Source organism: Brachyistius frenatus, unplaced genomic scaffold (genome assembly GCF_029030835.1).
Source record: "Brachyistius frenatus isolate BFR_SWC_R1_liver_20210118 unplaced genomic scaffold, ASM2903083v1 Contig_37, whole genome shotgun sequence".
Classification (NCBI taxonomy): Eukaryota; Metazoa; Chordata; class Actinopteri; family Embiotocidae; genus Brachyistius; species Brachyistius frenatus.
In genome coordinates this window covers 1,567,993-1,586,381 of record NW_027210636.1, presented here as the reverse complement: position 1 = coordinate 1,586,381, position 18,389 = coordinate 1,567,993, and the positions used below count along the sequence as shown (strand labels likewise).

The 18,389-nt window shown below is 44.7% G+C and overlaps 1 protein-coding gene and 1 long non-coding RNA gene across 2 annotated transcripts; both read left to right on the top strand.

Moving 5' to 3' along the window:
- The first annotated feature begins 14,200 nt into the window (after nucleotides 1–14,200).
- On the top strand, nucleotides 14,201–14,799 carry tcima (transcriptional and immune response regulator a). The gene has a single exon (XM_069701545.1). It carries the CDS (start codon nucleotides 14,390–14,392, stop codon nucleotides 14,690–14,692), a length of 303 nt encoding a protein of 100 aa, XP_069557646.1. The 5' UTR covers nucleotides 14,201–14,389; the 3' UTR covers nucleotides 14,693–14,799.
- A 2,203-nt stretch (nucleotides 14,800–17,002) lies between these two features.
- Nucleotides 17,003–18,170, top strand: LOC138622635 (uncharacterized). Its single transcript, XR_011311021.1, has 3 exons — nucleotides 17,003–17,067; nucleotides 17,232–17,314; nucleotides 17,907–18,170. It is a non-coding gene; the product is annotated as an uncharacterized lncRNA (long non-coding RNA).
- The last annotated feature ends 219 nt before the right edge of the window (nucleotides 18,171–18,389 follow it).

Genomic DNA, 18,389 nt, shown 5'->3' with positions numbered 1-18,389 from the left:
ACTGAGGACGTGACCCGCCTGAACAATCGCCTCACTGTGACCGGCGACGACTCGCCACTCCTTCTCTGGCTTCGGACTCCGGACGTAAACAAAGCGTCTTTAAAGTGAAAATCGGAAACTGGTATCGGCCCCCCCCCTGACGTTGGTTCTCTTGAAGGATACAACTTCTTTAAACTCGTTTCCTGAATTAGCAGCACCAAAACAAGCCCATTGCATTTTAGATATAGATCGGGGTCGGGGCACCTCGGTCGTCACGGTTACAAGAATAAACGTGCCTGGTGGCGATGAGGAAAAGTTGTCAATTCCCTTGAAAAATGGAAATGGACGTGTCGCGTTTTGCTGACTCATCCATCCGCCCCAACATCCTCCCTATGTGGTTTTTTTGGTTGTTTTTTTTACGCGTCTAAAATCAGTTGCTCCATATTTAGATTACAAAAATGTACAACGGAAAAAGTAACCGTCGTTCGTGATTAACTGCTCTTAGAGCTGATCGTAACGATCGAGGGGGGGGGGGGCGAAATCCAAAAACCCATCTTTGGTGATAAAATGCTTTAAGTTCAGCTTCAGTTCCTCCGAAGTAACAATCGTCGTGGTTTTGAAATTCCCTTTTTTTTGTGTGTGTGTCTGTTTTTTCATTTCCTCATTGAACTCAAGCGGAAGAAATATTCACCCGAAAAGGGAATTTAAGTGACTTTCACGATGCTGCGCTTAAGCCAGCGCTGCCGTGGCAACAAGGTCCGCACGACCGAAGCGAAGCGGCCGCCACTTGAGAGCTTCTGCGCGACGAGCGCCGGAGGCCGTAAAACACTCTCCGAGCTGCAAGTCGTAAAATCTTGACGCCACACCTTTTTACTGCTCGCTGTGAAATTCCTTCGGACATAATCGTGGTACTTTTCAGACTGAGATTATTCTCGTCCCTTCGAACCCGAGTTAAATCATTACGCCTCCAGCGCGTCACGCACCGCGCGTGACGCAATCCCGAAACCGGCCGTCTGAATCAGCGTCCGTTTCCTTCCCCGTCAGTCACCATCATATCACAACGGTGTGTTTTCCCTCTGATGAGATCTCACGGGAGTCTGGTGGCTGCTTCATCAATATCAGCGTCGATGACGCAACGTGTGGTTGTACTGTTACAAAAGCACGTGGAAATATTTGGCTTTTTTTTTTTATTATTTGGTTGGGGACATATTTGACCAAACATGGTGTCCCCCTTTTAAAACACTGATAATACATTTAATTGGTATTTTGCAGTGATTTTTATAATTTGATTGATTAAAAAAAACAGATGCCACATACAAAAAAAAAAAAAAGAAAGTGAAATATGACACCTTCAAATCACATTTAAAGGTCCAGATTTTTTTTTTTTTGGAGGCTTTTGTTGGACGCAGACGCCAAAGGAAAAAAAAAATGATCCGTGGAGTTTTACTTAACTCCGTCTTCAGGGATGAATGTTTGAATACTTTCGTAGAGTTTATGTTGTTCATTAGAAGCTCTAATAAAAAGAAAAAGTGAGAAAAAGAGTTTAGAAAATCAACTTATTTTGACCAAAGTGTGCTCCACTTTTTAAATGATAAATTAATTTGATTTAGGTAACAGTTGGTATCAGGTGTTGAGTCTGGCCTCTTTTAATACGTCTGTCAACGCTTTGTGGTTTCTTCACTCTGTGGCATTTAGTCCCTGATAAAGATCTAAGTCTTGAACACACACACACACACACACACACACACACACACACACACACACACACACACACACACACACACACACTGGTCACAAAGTTTAAATTCAGTCATGAGTTCAGATGTCCGGTGGGTGAGATCATCTGCTTGTGCAGCTAAAGTCTGTTTGTTAAAGGTTAAAAGGTGAAATAATGAAAATAATGGAGCTCCACAGCACAAAACAAATGAGGCGTATCAGGCTTTAAAATACACAAAATATATATTAATGATCAGTTTATTGTTGGTTTTGGTCTTTTTAAAAAAAAAATTTTATGGAATATGTTGACACCAATGAAAATACACATACTGTATACTTTAAAGGAAGTATATGCAACTTTAGCTGAACAGCGCCCACTGTGGGAATAGGTTGGAATTACTGGCTTCCTGGTTTGTGAAACTTTCTGGGGTCAGACCACAAAAAAAAAGGTCCAAATCACAGAGGAGTAGGGAACCTGTACGTTTACCCCGATAACCTCAAACTACCCGAAGTAAACAAATGGCAAGAAGCCTCAGGAGAGTAAATTCAAACGGTAATTACCCACCTCGACGGAGGAAGCGTCAGACAAAATATTCAAGACATTCGATACGGGAGGCGAAGTCTGGTGTAGAAGGAGGAAGAGAAATGTGTGTTATAAACTAAAATCAATAAATTCCATTTAACATGAAAAAGAAACAGAAATTGCTGATGGTCAGAGACTGTCACATTTTCCAGGTGTCGATCTCGTAGTTAAAACTACAACAAATCATAAGACTGTATATAAAATATATATAAAATGATATATAAAAGTGGACGGAGCTTTTTCTTTAAAATTCTGGAAGTGTCTTCAGCTGCAATACCACCGGGTGCCACTAGAGGTCGGCTCCAAACAGCCTCCATAGATTTCCATTCAAATTCTCAGTCAATAAAATTTCTCCACAAGTTATTTAGGTTTTATTAGTTAAAGTCGCTCCTTTTTATTAGTTCTCTACCGGTGTGAAAAAAAAAAATCCCGTCATTAATTCAAAAATATGCTCCATAAAAAAAAAAAAAAAAAAAAAAAAAAAGTGTTTTGGGGGCGTGTCTGTTTGATTGACAGGCCTGTGGTGCAGTCAGTTTACGGCTATCGGTGGGCGGGACGTAGTATCGGCGCGTTACCAATCAGATCGAGTCAGATCCACCGCTAGCTCCTCCCACCCCCCCCCCCCCCCCCCAGCTCACCCAAATATGGGCACTTCCTGCTCCAGGCTAGCAAAAATGGTGCCGGCCAAAATCCGAAGTCGAGGCTTCATAACGACCGTTCGCAAACCGACGGGTGACATCGCTGCTGGTCGCCGCTTCGTTATAATGTGTGAAGAAGAGCGTGTTTTAATTTTATTTAAATCAGCCAAATCCTGGATGTGAAGTGAAATTCAAGGAGCCTCGATGTCTAAACGGGTCGCACCGGCTCGTAAAACACTCCAGCTACTCTGATTAATGGTTCGAGGCGATAAGTAATCCGTGACCTCTGCGGGTCACCGGTGAAACACACCAACAATCATCTTTAAAGGTTGAAGATCTACTTCCTGTTCCCCTCCGTGATGTCCTGGCTCACGAGGCTGGACTCAAACATGACTCATCGTTTACGCAATTGAGGATGAGGATGAGATTTTCCATAATACGGTGCATCCGGAAAGTATTCACAGCGCTTCACTTTTTACACATTTTGTTATATTACAGCCTTATTCCAAAAGGGATTAAATTCATTTTTTTCCCTCAAAATTCTACACACAATACCCCATAATGACAAAGTGAAATAAAAAAAATTTGAATTTTTTGCAAATCTATTAAAAATCAAAAATTAAAAAAAAAAAATCACATGTACATAAGTATTCGCAGCCTTTGCCATGACACTCAAAATTGAGCTCAGGTGCATCCTGTTTCCACTGATCATCCCTGAGATGTTTCTACAACTTGATTGGAGTCCACCTGGTAAATTCAGTTGATTGGACATGATTTGGAAAGACACACACCGTCTATATAAGGTCCCACAGTTCAGTGCATGTCAGAGCACAAACCAAGACATGAAGTCCAAAGAATTGTCTGTAGACCTCCAAGACAGGATTTTATCGAGGCACAGATCTGGGAAGGGTACAGAAACATGTCTGCAGCATTGAAGGTCTCAATGAGCACAATGGCCTCCATCATCTGTAAATGGAAGAAGTTTGAACCACCAGGACTCTTCCTGGAGTCGGCCGCCCGGCCAAACTGAGCGATCGGGGGAGAAGGGCCTTAGTCAGGGAGGTGACCAAGAACCCGATGGTCACTCTGACAGAGCTCCAACGTTGCTCTGTGAAGAGAGGAGAACCTTCCAGAAGGACAACCATCTCTGCAGCTCTCCACCAAGCAGGCCTGTATGGTAGAGTGGCCAGACGGAAGACACTCCTCAGTAAAAGGCACATGACAGCCCACCTGGAGTTTACCAAAAGGCACCTGAAGGACTGTCAGACCATGAGAAACTAAATTCTCTCTGTCTGATGAAACAAAGATTGAACTCTTTGGCCTGAATGCCAAGCGTCATGTTTGGAGGAAACCAGGCACCGCTCATCACCTGGCCAATACCATCTCTACGGTGAAGCATGGTGGTGGCAGCATCATGCTGTGGGGATGTTTTTCAGCAGCAGGAACTGGGAGACGAGTCAGGATGGAGGGAAAGATGAATGCAGCAATGTACAGAGACATCCTTGATGAAAACCTTCTCCAGAGCGCTCTGGACCTCAGACTGGGGCGAAGGTTCATCTTCCAACAGGACAACGACCCGAAGCACACAGCCAAGATAACAAAGGAGTGGCAAAAATTTTAAACAAACTATTTTCACTCTTTCATTATGGGATATTGCGTGTAGAATTTTGAGGAAAAAAAATGAATTTAATCCATTTTGGAATAAAGCTGTAACATAACAAAATGTGTAAAAAGTGAAGCGCTGTGAATACTTTCCAGATGCTCTGTAATTAAAGGGTGAAACAGTCCCGTGAGTTTTATGTAAAAATGTCTAAACCCTGAAAAATCCCCTGATAAGGAGAAGGGTAATAATTTACTCGCTCAGGTCATCGATCACTTTAGATATTACTCACAGCTCAAGTCCATCATGTATATTTTTCCTTTTTTTTAATATAGTTCTTAATTTCTTTCACTGTTTTTATTGGATAATTTTTTTAAATTGCTTTACTGCTTATATTTGATCAACTTTTTGGTTCTGTTCTGTTGCGTGAAACCGCGACACGTAAATAAACTTGATGAATCCAAATCCTAAACATTCATCTCCCTAAATTAAGAAATAAATGAAAGCAAAACCTGTAATCCACGTGGAAACTACAAATAAGAAGCAGCTTTCCACAACAGCGAGCTCCAAACAGGCGACGAGGAACGATTAAAAATCATTAGCCGGTCTGTAAATATTCAACAGCTGTATTGTTTTTTAGGGAACTGAGGTTTTTTTGGGTGATATTTAACAAAAATAAAAAAGGAGCTTAAGAGAAATCAACTAAACCGAACTTGACTCAAAATACAAAAACAAAGGGAGAAACAAAACACGACGACACAAACTAACATTCAACGGATAGTTTTCTAGCAACTCAACTCAATTAATACAAAAAAAAAAACTTTATTTTTGGGCTTTTGTTTTAGTCCACAGACTCGGACATCTAACTCACTCCAAAAAAGTAGAAGATGAATACGGATGAACCGCAGGACCTTCAACTCGGCTCATTGCCTCCACCTGGTGGACGCCGGCGGAACTGCGCCTCAAAACAAAGAAAAATGGGTTAATGATCAACTTAATGAGGGCGCTGACACCACAAAACTACTTCACCGCCAATAAAGCTAAATGTAGAATTAACCTGTAAATAAGTGAGAGGGTGAAATTGTGTTGGACATTTTCTCTTCTCACAGAAGCATCATTTAACGGAGGATTTATTGATTACAGTGTAATTCAGTCTTGATGTGAAGCATTAATGACCACAGTTTAAGCTCCATTCACGGTCACCGTGCTGCACTTTCACAACATCACCAGCAGAGGGCGGCCTCTTCATTTCAAAATCCACCCGGCTGCAGTGAACCCGAACTGCCTGCAGGGGGCTCCGGCACAACATCAACGGCACCAAGTCTTACATTCATGTTAAAAAAACAGTTTCATGAAGGAGATTACAGCCGTTTTTTTTATGCATTAAAATTAAAGATAGTTCGTTTGCTTCCTAAATTAAGACTCTTCTCTCCAGCTGCCATGTGTTTTTTTTCCCTACTTGTCTTGTACAAGGAAATACATGAATATCATAGATTCAACAATATATATATATATATATATATATATATATATATATATATATATATATATATGAACTGTAGAGTATGAACTACACAAGATGAATGAGGTGCCATTATGTGTCCCGGGACAGCAGGGCCTTTAATCTGTTGTGATTTATATTTTATAGGTTGACCTCAAGTTAAAAGATTAAATGTGGAGCAGAGGTATAACATAGCATAAAAATGCAGGACGTTTACTTTTACGAATAAATAAATTAATGAGTCATTTTGCAGAGTTTTTGGTGCCTTATATTTAATCTGTCACCGTAGCGACGGATGAGGAGAGGGCGAAGCCTGTGACAGGGGTTTCTGTAATTACTCTCACTGACAGGAGGGGGAGACAAAAAGCTCAACAGGTCTCCAACCTGAGAGCAAATAATAACAATTAAAAAATTAAAGTGTCCGAGAGCCACTCGTGTTAACATTTTATCCACATAGCTGAGCTCCACCCAAATAAGTAATCGATACTCAACACGCACATTTTGCATCACGACAGCTTAAATTTAACAGCACGGGCATGATGATTATTTCTGCATGACTTTGGGTTATCATGTTTATATAAATATCACTCGAACCTTCCGCGATCCCGATCTGCAGGTTGGAGGCCGCTGCTACTACCGAATGTTTTCTACGTAAAGTTTGAATCTGCAAAATAACTTTAGTAAATAAGAAAAATTAAAAATTAAAAAACCAAAAGAGCAACACGAGAAGCAGCGACTTCGTCTCACAGCTTCGTGTTCGGAGAAGAAACGCTGCGAGCGTTCGTCGTCCAACATTCAGGTTTGACGTTAAGCCGCCGCCGACGAAACAAACGCGCCGACTACAAACCGCTTTGCAAGTCAAAACACTCTCCTGGAGATGAAGCGTCTGAGCAGGAATTCTTTCTAAGATGAAACGAACAAAACAGCGTTTATTTTAACGCCGCGCACGACGTTCACGTCTTTTTTTGTTTTGTTTTGTTTTGTTTTGTTTTGTCTCTTCGCTCTGCTGCCGACCCACGAAGGGTTAAACTCTTGTGGAAATGTGGAGCCATCAATTGGCTTGTTTTGTGTTCATTTCGTGTCAAACTACTCACACACACACACACACACACACACACACACACACACACACACACACACACACACACACACACACACACACACACACACACACACAAAAGCTGCATAATAACACATCTGTCTGTCTTGCGTGCAAATGTTGAAGCTCGCCTCGAATTCTTGCTGAGGCTGGAGAGAGACTGAGTTCTGCAGACAGCTTGAAGACGAGGCTTGCATTAGCCACACACACACACACACACACACACACACACACACACACACACACACACACACACACACACACACACACACACACACACACACACACACAGGTTATTTAGTTCCGCCATGTGCTGGAGGGAGGGGGAGGGGGGGGGTGGATGATGCTCTTCTCCCTGTGCAGGACTTACACTTACTGCAGTCCTCCCCCCTCCCCCTTCCCCGCCTCCTCTTTGTTGTTGTTGTTGTTGTGTATTTTATGATGAGGTCAAGAGGTCAAGCTGAGACGACAATTTTTTTTGTTGAAAAATTCATATTTGCTCTTTTGTTTAGTATAGATGCAGGAGACACCCCCCCCCCCACACCACCACCACCACCACCACCACCCCCACCGCCCCTCCTTTACAGCTGCTGATTCGACCGGTTCAAACCAGCCCCCGAAGCCTGAAACTAGCCGTGACTCTCGGTTCCACATCCCAAAACATTACCGCACTAAGCACTTTTTAAAACCTCCCCCCCCCATCCCCCCCTTTGAGCTCGACAGCATTTCCTTAAAAAGACCAGCTGATTGATTTCCTCTCGATCCCGTCTGTAGTTTCGCCGCGAATTCATTTTCACATCGTGTGGGGGGGGGGGGGGGCATTTTTCTTTTAGGTAGGTAGGTAGGTATTTACTTTATTAATCCCCGAGGGGAAATTTTACTTGAATGAGACACGCAAAACAAACCGGCAGGAAGAGTCCCGGTGCAATAAAACGTCTGATGACGGTAAATAAAAGGTGCTTCATTTCCACAGGTGATCTATTTCATCATCGTCGCGCCTAAAACACTCTTGAATAAAAAAAAATTAAAAAAGCGATGAGTCATGTTTCGTGTCTGCTTCGGGATCAGAGGTGTGCCGAGAGGTGCAAATTATCGATGCGTAATCAGGAGGAATCCCTCGGGAGTCACGCTTCCTAAGTCTTTTGCCAGTACTTTTCAAAATTGAGAAATCGGTCAGTTTATTACCTGAATTATGATTAAATTCATGCAGTTTGACGAAGAGAACAAAACGTACGGGTTGAAAGTAAAAAAAAAAAGAAAAAAAAAAAGGTAGAAACGTAAACATATTGCACTTTTTTGTGTTTTCCACGCTGCCATGACGACTAAATTTCCCCACTGTGGGATTAATAAAGTCTACGAACCCCCCCCCCCCCCCCCCCCCAGACTGGAGACACGAGCGCACTCGGCGTGACACTTCCTATCGAGGGGAGTATTCCTCTCCGATTTATCCGGACTCGGGCGTCTCGTTCGTCAGTTCAGACCCGCCGTGTTCCTCCCGCCGGTCTCTTTCTGATGTGACCTTGCCCTCCAGCCACCAGGAACAATGGGGGCCCCCGCTGCCGACCGGCTCCAGCACTTTCCTTTACCTGGCGCTGGACCAAAGGCCATCAAGTCTCGGCTGTGTTTAGTGTGTGTGGGAGGGGGGAGGGGTGGGAGGGCAGCAACATCTGGCAGCCTCACATCCGTCCATTTATGCAGTGCAGCGGCGAAGAGGCACAAGACTGTGTTTTTTTTTTTTTTTGGCGGGGGGGGGGGTGGAGGTGGTGGTGGTGGTGGTGGTGGGGGTAACTGGGAAGCTCATGTGAGTCAGCAGAGTTGTAAAAGTAAAGGGAAGCAGGGTCTGAAAAATGAGGCCTGAAATGCAAGAAATGTGTTGTAAGCTGCAATACCACCGGGGGCCACTAGAGGGCTCCAACAAAACAAAAGGCCTCCGTAGACTCCCGCTCGACTTAGTCTCGTAAAATAACATTTAGTCTCGTAAAATAACATTTATATCAGTTTTTGTCAGCTAAAGTCGCTCCTTCTTGGTATTTTTCTGAAAAATAATCCCGTCATTTATTAGAAAATTAAGCTTCAAACAGACGTGCTTTTGTGTGTGTGTGTGGGGGGGGGGCGTGTCTTGTTTGATTGACAGGCCCGTGGTTCGGTCAGGTTACCGCTATATCGGTGGGCGGGACGTAGTATCCTCGGGTTTCTAATCAGACCCGAGTCGGATCCACCGCTAGCTCCGCCCCCTCCCTCCAAGCGCGCCCAAATACGGTTACGCCGAACTGGCGAGGTCGGCGACGGCCGAACCTCCGAACTCGAGGCTTCGTAACGGGACACGTGAACCGATTTTGGCCTTTTCGGGTGACCCCGCCTACGTCCACCGAGACCTTTTCCCTGGTTTACTCAGCAGAGTGTGAGACTCAGCACCCCACCCCACCCCAACCCCACCCCACCCAACCTCGTCTCCATGGCAACCGTCACTGCCGCCCAGCATAACAGGACGTTACTGACTCACCGCTTAATGTGTACCCAGACTGCACTTAGAGGGGCGAGAGACTAAAGATGCTCGGTCAGCAAAAAAACTCGCCAAGTGTAAAAACTAAACTTTGAGCTGTGTTGATAAAAACAGTGAAGGGAGAATTGTTTAAATACTAAAAATGAAGGCTAACGTCAGCAAAAAAAAAGTACATTACAAAGTACCAGGATGACGCACTGCAAAGAAAACAGAAGTGTCAAACATCCGACACGTCCCACCCTCGACGGTCGCCATCTTGACTACGTAGAGGAAAGGGGGCGGAGCCACCGAGCGTAAAGAATTTTCAAATTAAGTTTTTCTGTCAGCGTGTTTTTTTAATCGAGCGTTGTCAAACACAGGACACCAAAAATTATTATTATTATATTATTTTCCGGGTCAGTGCTGAACGGTGTGTGTGTGTGTGTGTGTGTGTGTGTGTGTGTGTGTGTGTGTGTGTGTGTGTGTGTGTGTGTGTGTGTGTGTGTGTGTGTGCGCGGAAAGACCTGAGCGACCCGGCAGCCGGATCGGGCCGGTTCAGTGTTCAGCCCTCAAGAGTCATTTAATCTGCATTGCACTGGCTGGTCCCTGCGGTGTGTGTGTGTGTGTGTGTGTGTGTGTGTGTGTGTGTGTGTGTGTGTGTGTGTGTGTGGGGGGGGGGGGGGGGGGGCAGGTAACATGAACCTCCCGTTTTTTGCGTGGGAGTTTGATTTCACCTCTGATGCTCGCAGGTTGCGAAAGCTAAAAAACAAAGAAAAATTGTTAAAAAAAAAAAAAAGAGCGAAGGGCGAGAAGGTGATTCCCTCCATTTGTTCTGCAGGTTTTCACAACAGCTTTAATTATTTCCAGTATTTCCAGCTTTTATTTGACCATAATTGGACCCCCCCCCCCTCCACCCCCACCCCCCAGCCCGTTGCACAATGTGCTGAAAACAGTCTTTGATAATATTGCTTTTTTTTTTTTTTTTTTTTTTTTGGTGTCAAAGTTCACCCGTGTTATCGCCCCCGGTTTGAAATTCGAGTTAATCTGCTTTGCCCCCCCCCTCCTCCTCCTCCTCCCTCCCTGCTGTCCCACCTAAAAAAAATATCCTGTTGTCTTCCTGCTAAAAACGTTACATAAGCGGCCACCTGCCAAACAGACACGCTGGGTTGCAGTAAATCACACACACAAACTTAAACACTATTACTGTAACCATCAAGCCTGTGGGAGGGAGGGAGGGAGGGAGGGAGGGGGGGGGGAGTTTAAAGGGGTTTGGGGGGGGGGGGTCATTATTCATCAGTTTTTTTTTACAAGCGCTCCTTTGCTGCCCTACTAACAAACCGTGAGTCATTTCATTCAGTTTACAGCCAGCTGACCGAACTCGACCCGAATGTTTACGTCCAGGAATATCTGACTCCGTTTCTTTTCTTTTTTTTATATATCTTTGAAACTCATTTAAATCGATCTAATCGTGAACCGAAAGGGGGTCAAAGTCTTCCCCCACTTCTGATAAAAAAAGCTGAGAACGGAAAACAGGAAGTGAGACTTTAAACTGTCCGTATTAGATAAAAAAAAAAAAAAAAAATTCAAACACTCATTAACCCGAGATCGTTGGGTTTCTCTGAATTAAAGAGAATTTAATGTGGAACAGATGTTGTCACTTTTATCTTCTTCAGAAAGGTTCACGAGTCATTTTTCCGGGAATCTGGTATAATGAGGTGAAACCGAAATAAAACACATGCTGCGCTGAAATCAACGCAATCTGTGACTTCATGTAAACGAGAAATTAAATCAAAAGAAGCTGATGAGAAATAAGTAGAACATGCTGGGTTGGGTTTTTTTTTTAGATCGCACGACTGGAGATCAGAGTTTGCGATAATAATAAATAAAATACAATCGATATCAGAGAATAAAATCACTATTATCACACACACACACACACACACACACACACACACACACACACACACACACACACACACACACACACACACACACACACAGTCGTCTTTGCACGTCTAATAATTCTATTGATTGATTCATTTTGATTGAAATAACTTGTCTGCGGCCTCGAAGCGGATGTTTTACAGACGCGTTGCTTTTAATTGGTTAAAAGCAACTCGAATAAAGAGAAAAGATCCTTATCGGCAAAATGTAAACACACGTTAAGTAACGCAGGCTGTAAAACAATTAACTTTTTTTTATTTTTTTATTTTATTGCTTAAAAGTACAGGACGGGCATAAACAAAGAGGACGACGAGGGAGACACGGCAGAACTGGAGCCGATAGATAACGCCGACCTTTGACCCCCCCCCTCCTCCACCCCACCCGTTACTTAACCTGGGAGGAACTTGAACTTCTGACGTCTTATCCACGATCTCCTGAGAATACCTCGCCGTCGGGGAGAAGGGGGGGAGGAGGTGGGGGTGGAGGGGTGGGTCAGCGGGGCTCAAGGCTTTTTTTTTTTTTTTTTTTTTTTTTTTTCAGGTTTCCGTCTCAACCCGCGCCGAAAAACCTCATTGCGCGAAAAAAATAAAAAATAAAAGGGTTTTCTTCTCAAAAAAATAACCTCGGGGGACGACTTTAAGGTCGTAAATATGCCGTCTTTTTTCTCTAAGTGGAAGCCCCCCCCCCCCTCCACCCTCCCACCCGCCTGCCCGTTTCCAGTCGTAGCTGTCGTGCCAGGCCTTCAGATATATCCTGCGGCGGACGCATTGTTTCGCGACGGCCCTGGAAAACAAAAGCCGTCGGCGAGGGTCTGGGTATTGTTTCGCTGCTCGACACCCAGCGAGCGTCTCTGGGTTTGTTGTTTCGACTCAGCGAACAAAAGTCGGTGCCACATGCCGGGCATACCGTCCAAAGAAAAAACACTTCCTCAGCTACTTATATTCCCTGACTGTCTTCTTTTTTTTTTTTTTTTTCCCATATAAGGCAACCTCTAGTCGCACTCATAGGGATGGGGGTGGAGGAGGGGGGGGGGGGGGATTTTTCCTTTTTTTTTTTTGGAGGCAAATGCAAGTTGTTGTTTTTTTTCCTGAGTTGCACCTGTAGATTTATTCATTAATACCAGTTCAGGCCGGTTTCGGTCGTTAGCAGAAAAGCGCCTTTAAGATGCAATACCACCGGGTGCCACTAGAGGCTGGCTCCGAAAAGCCTCCATAGTCTCCCTTTCAACTGGTCATAACATTTTTAGTCAATAAAAAAAAATTTTTCCACGAGTTATCTCAGTGTTTATTGGATGAAGTCGCTCCTTCTTATTAGTTTTCTGGGGGTCCATCTCAAAATAATCCGTCATTTATTAGAAAATAAGCTTCAAAAAGTTATTGGGGGTGGGGAGGTGGGGGGCGTGTCTGTTTGATTGACAGGCCCGTGGTGCAAGTCGGGTTACGTCCATCGGCGGGCGAGGACATCGTATCGGTGCCACCACTGTGAGACAGACACTTGTTTACGAGGAGCGTCTCAAGTGTGTGTGTGTGTGTGTGTGTGTGGTGGTGGGGGGGGTGGGGGGCCCTCACAGCCTTATCAGCACAGGTCAGCCACAGGTCGCCTCCACAGCTGTAAACAAACCTCAAGTCTCTCAAGTCCAAAATGTAAGCCAAGTATTTTTCTCCCCGCCAACTGGAAGCGCGAGATATCATCTCCTGTTGCAATTTTGGGAACAAGAAAAAGAAAAAAAAAAAACCAACTGTTAATAATAACACTTTGAATCAAAGTTAACTTAATAGGATTTGAGGAATTTGTTTACATCTGAACAGACTGTAAACACCAGTTTTATATTTCCACGTATTTACAGCAGCTGATTCCTGTCGTATAAACTTCAGCCGGAGCAACAAAAGAAAAGAAATAACGCCGACGAATTTGATGGATCGCTTCTTTTTCTTTTTGAACTTTTTTGTTTTACTTTAAAACTCCTTGTCTTGAGAGGAGGATTACAAATAAAGTTTATTATTAGACGATACATATTGTGAGACACTAATTCATTCAATTCATAGATTGGGCCGGAAAAAGTCAACAAAGTTTTTGAATTTATCTCTACTTTAGCAGCTATAAGACAAAAAGGCTGTTTTTCTGAATATAATTTCACGTTCTATAGATTTTCTACAGATGTTGAGAACTAAACTAGTATAATTGTGCGCGTGCACATTTTGAAATACTGGTCGTGTATTTTTAATTCTGATTTTCCTGCTTTTAGTGCTTCTTCCGTGACTAAAAGTCGACAGGCTGTCGGTCCTTAAACACAACATAATGGTTTTAGTCTTTTAGTGTCGAGTTCTTTGCATCAAAATGACACAAAGTTTATTTATTTTTTTTATTTGCCCATGCAGGGCAATTTAATTATTCCTAATTGATAAGGAGCATATAGAAAGGCCTCAATAGATCTCAATAGTCTATTTTGTTTACGTCAAACTGCCCTATAGGACACGGGGTGGTGTTTTGCACACTGCTTTCATCATCCAGAGTCGCGCGTGTTCGTGGGGTTCTCCGGAGTGCGCGCGCTCCGAGAGGCGGCGCTTCTGCCTGCTTCACAACCGCTGACGTCACCGCCCGGCAGCAACGTCCCCGGCGGAGCTTCAACCCGCTCCGGCTCTATAAATACCCCCACGGGCTCTGCGCTGTCCCGCACTCGCTCACTCGCTCACTCGGCACGACACGGCACGGCGCGGCGCGGCGCAGCACGGCACAGCGACTCCGAAGCCGCTCCGGCGAAACCCACAGTGCGCACCGGCACCGAGTTGGGAGGGCACGCACGCGCGGTCGGAGCGGGAGGAAACCAAACGGAAAGAAACCCCGAACATGTCCACCTACGCGTCCTCTGAATGCCGGCGGGTCAGCCCGTCCGTGCACGGCAACAAGTTCGACACGGCGCACCGCAAGAAGGCCGTGGCCAACATCTTCGAGAACATCAACCAGGACTCGGTGATGCGGCTCTTCCAGAAGACGGGCGACATGAAGGCGGAGGAGCGCGTGCGGAGCATCTTCTCCTACATGCAGGACCCGGAGGAGACGTCGCGAGCCCTCATGGCGCTGAAGCAGCGCAAGAAGGACAAGTTCCTGCAGATCGCCGGGATGGTGCGACAGCTGCTCAAACTGCGCTGACCTGGAGGAGGGGGGAAGGGGGGCCCTCCGGCGTCGAGGCCGCGCGTTTTTTGTTTTGTGTCTGTTCACCGCCCGTGTCTCCTCTCTGTCGGCTCGTGAGCCGAAGGGGTGCAAAAAAAACCCAACAAAAACACACACACCTACTCCCGATGTGACTTGCGGGGGTTCACCGGCCCCGCCTGTACCGGCCCTTTTGGATGGGGAGCGGGGAAGGGAGCGGGGAGGGGGGTGGGAGAAAGAAAAAGACAAAAAAAAAAAAAAAAAAGGGGGGGCGCGCGCGTCAGGTGCGGAGGAGAAAGAAATAAAGAAAGACACAAAAAAAAAAAAAAAAAAAAATATGCCGCGTGGAAGAGGGAGCATCGCACGCGGCACAAAGCTGGTCGCCCCGCGGGCGGAGGAGGTGACGGCCGGCGGGGAGAGAGAGAGAGTCCTGCCTGGAGCGGGACGGAGCGAGGTGACTTTTGGGAATACGAAAAGGGAATTTTCCGTGTCCCTCTTTACCTTCAGACTTGAAGTCGACTAATGCATTCCTGTGGATGCGTGACTGTGAAGCCCACCGAAGCGCATCACTGTGTTGATGCTGATGCACGTGCAGCTGCAATACTCCAAGACTTTGTGTTTTTTTATTTTTATTTTATTTTTAATTTTTCAGTGCCTACATGAATGCCTGTCCTGAACACATGCCTTGTTGTTTGTTTTTGTTTTTCTCTACTTCATTTTTGTTGTATGAAACACTTTCTCATTAGTGGCCACTAATGTGTTTTATTGTCACCAAAAAAAAACAAAATGTTATAGCACAATGATTTTTTTTAATTTTTTTTGGGCATTCATGAAAAACGTTCCTATTGTTTTTTGGTTTTTTTGGGGTCATTTTTTAAAATAAATTATTTCATTGTATTCCTAAAAAAACAACAACGTTGAACTCTGGTTTGTCCTTCTTTTAAACATGCTTTTCTTTTTTCTTTTTTCATTTCTGTGATGCTCCACCGTCAGGTCACATCGGGGTTAAATAATTCAGTTATAGTTACTGGCAGCTGAGGCCTAAACACCACAGCATCTACACGAGGAGGGGGGGGGGTCACGGTGGCGCTTTGACCTTTCACACATAAAGGATTAGTGAGGAGTCAAAAGCATCAGGTTGGACTGGGGGGGAAAAAAACAACAATAACAACAACAAAAAGTCTTAAATCTTAAAGAAAAAAAAAAATCACAGATTTTGTCTCCGAAATGAATGAATCTGGAGTCCAGATTAAAACCTGAACTTCAAACACTCGACCATCTAAGCATCCAGCAAGCCTGACCCTCTGTGTTAGTTACACGCAGATAAAAAAACAAAACAAAAAAACAAACGCAGATCACCATGGCAACGGGGAAACTGATGGGGTTCTTGACCGGCATTGTCTTTTGACATTATGGTGTGTGTGTGTGTGTGTGTGTGTGTGTGTGTGTGTGTGTGTGGATGGACACATCACGAAGCCGTCGTCCGGCGGCTCGTCGAGTCATGAAATCAGGGATTATTAAAAAGACAAACAAACAAACAAACAAACAAAGCAGAAGCAGAGGGACGTTGTGAGTCGCTTTTATTGAATGTTTTTTCCCGACTGTATTCTTTGATTGTGACGCAGCACGAGGAGTCGAGCTACTCATGAAAGAGGATGTGATTAATGCTTCGTTGGTGTCCTCCTCCCCCCCCCCCCTCTCCTCCCCCCTTTCCTCCCTCCTCCCACGGTGGCTGGTTTGTACAGAGCCTCACCCCGGACCGGCGTAAACCAGTTTGGCTCAGTTTGGAACTGGTAGAGAGGAGGGAGGAGGAGGAGGAGGGAGGAGGGAGGAGGATGAAGGGCTTTCTCCACACCACTGTGTGTGTGTGTGTGTGTGTGTGTGTGTGTGTGTGTGTGTGTGTGTGTGTGTGTGTGTGTGTGTGAATCATCCCCACCTAAGCAGCATTACGGCGGTTGAAGACGCGTCTTTGATTCTGTTTTTAAACCTCCTTTAAAGGAAATAAAAGCACGAGCGACACCGCATGCACATTTTACAATTTTAACGAAACATTTCAAGAGCCTTTGTTTATTTTTGTTTCATCATTTATAATCAGTGCGTGTGCGTGTGCGTGTGCGTGTGCGTGTGCGTGTGCGTGCAGACACACAGATCACTCGGAGTCGGACGTCTCTGCTAATCTGCTCGCTGAGATCGTCCCTCTCCGCCCGGCTCAAACCGGTTTCCCCGGGCTTGTTGTGCATGACGACATTCAGACTGACTGCAGGGCATGTGCATGTGAGAGATACGAGGGGGGGGGGGGGGGGGGTTCAGGGGTGGAGGAGGGTGGAGGGAGCTCCGGTATCAGCCGCCACGCCAACAAAGGTGGAAGCTTTCAGGTGAAAATAGGTGAAATGTGTTTGTTTTTTTTTAATAATAAAATGTATCGAATGACATGAAATACCGTCCAAACATATATATATATATTTTTTTATACACAAATGAAAGCCATGACATCATCAACTTAAAATCTTAAAACATGTTTTGGTTCTCTCTCTCGTAGTAAAAACATTTTTGTTGAAGAAAGAGGAGCATCTAGCTGCTAAAGAGGAAGATAACGTCCTCAGAGCAAAAAAAAAAAAAGAGGTACGATTGAATTAAGAGGCCACACACGAAAATACTGCTGCGTTACCGCAACCGTTTGCCAACAGTCAGTATTTCTGCTGCCCCCCGGTGGCCAGAAAAGTTAGAGATTGCAATTTCATCTCACTGTTCCCCAAAGAAAAGCTAAATAGTCATTTTGGGAAATACATTTAGCGAGCTTAAAGAGGAGCCGGACAGGTTTCAATACATTTTTTTTTTTTTTTTTTGGGACAGACTCAGGTTACCGGTTTCTGTCGAGTCCTTATGCTAAGCTAGGCTAACCGGATGCTTCATTAGCGTCAAATTCAACGTTCAGACATGAGTGCGATGCTGCTTTTCTGCTCCATCTCTGGAGGGCAAGATAATCTATGAGCATTATTTCTCCATGTGTTTAAACATAAGTAATTATTTTGCGACACACATAACGATTCTTTTCCTCAGTCGAGGTTACGCAATTCATTCGCTTTGTCTATTTTGGGTTTTTTAATCTCGCAGCTGTTCCTTTTGTTTCGGCTCGTGTATGTAACACGTTTTTTTTTAATTTTTTATTATTATTTATTTATTTTTTTGTATTAATGGCCCTTTTCCCTTTTAGGGTTATCCAATTGTTCAGGAAAGAGAAAGATAAATATTCAAGGCAGTCGTCTTGGCCGTCTCTTTTGCCGTGTTGGCAGCGGTCCCTGGACCCCGGCCCGGGACCGGGACCGGGACCGGGCCGGTCCTCGTCCTCTCCCACCCTCTTCCTGCCTTTCATCAAGGGCTCGGAGAAAAAAAGAAAGAAGAAGCTTTGATGTGAACAGACACTGTGGCAGACAGCCACCGAGGACAGTAACTGGTGGAGAGGATATGGTGGTGGGGGTGGTGGTGGTGGTGGTGGTGGGGGGGGGCACGATGAAATTACATACATGATGATATATAACGAAAAGGTGTCCGTGAATCATAAAAACATAAAAATACACACAGGGAGACAAGACAACACACGTTTTACAGGGAAACACTGCTTCCAAAATGAAGTCCACATTCACGTTCCAGCCTGCGTTGGGATGTTTTTCTGTTCAGTAACTATTTAAGGGGCGTT

Excerpts from the sequence above, each read along its gene's own strand:
- tcima (XM_069701545.1), top strand. The coding sequence starts at position 14,390 with ATGTCCACCTACGCGTCCTCTGAATGCCGGCGGGTCAGCCCGTCCGTG.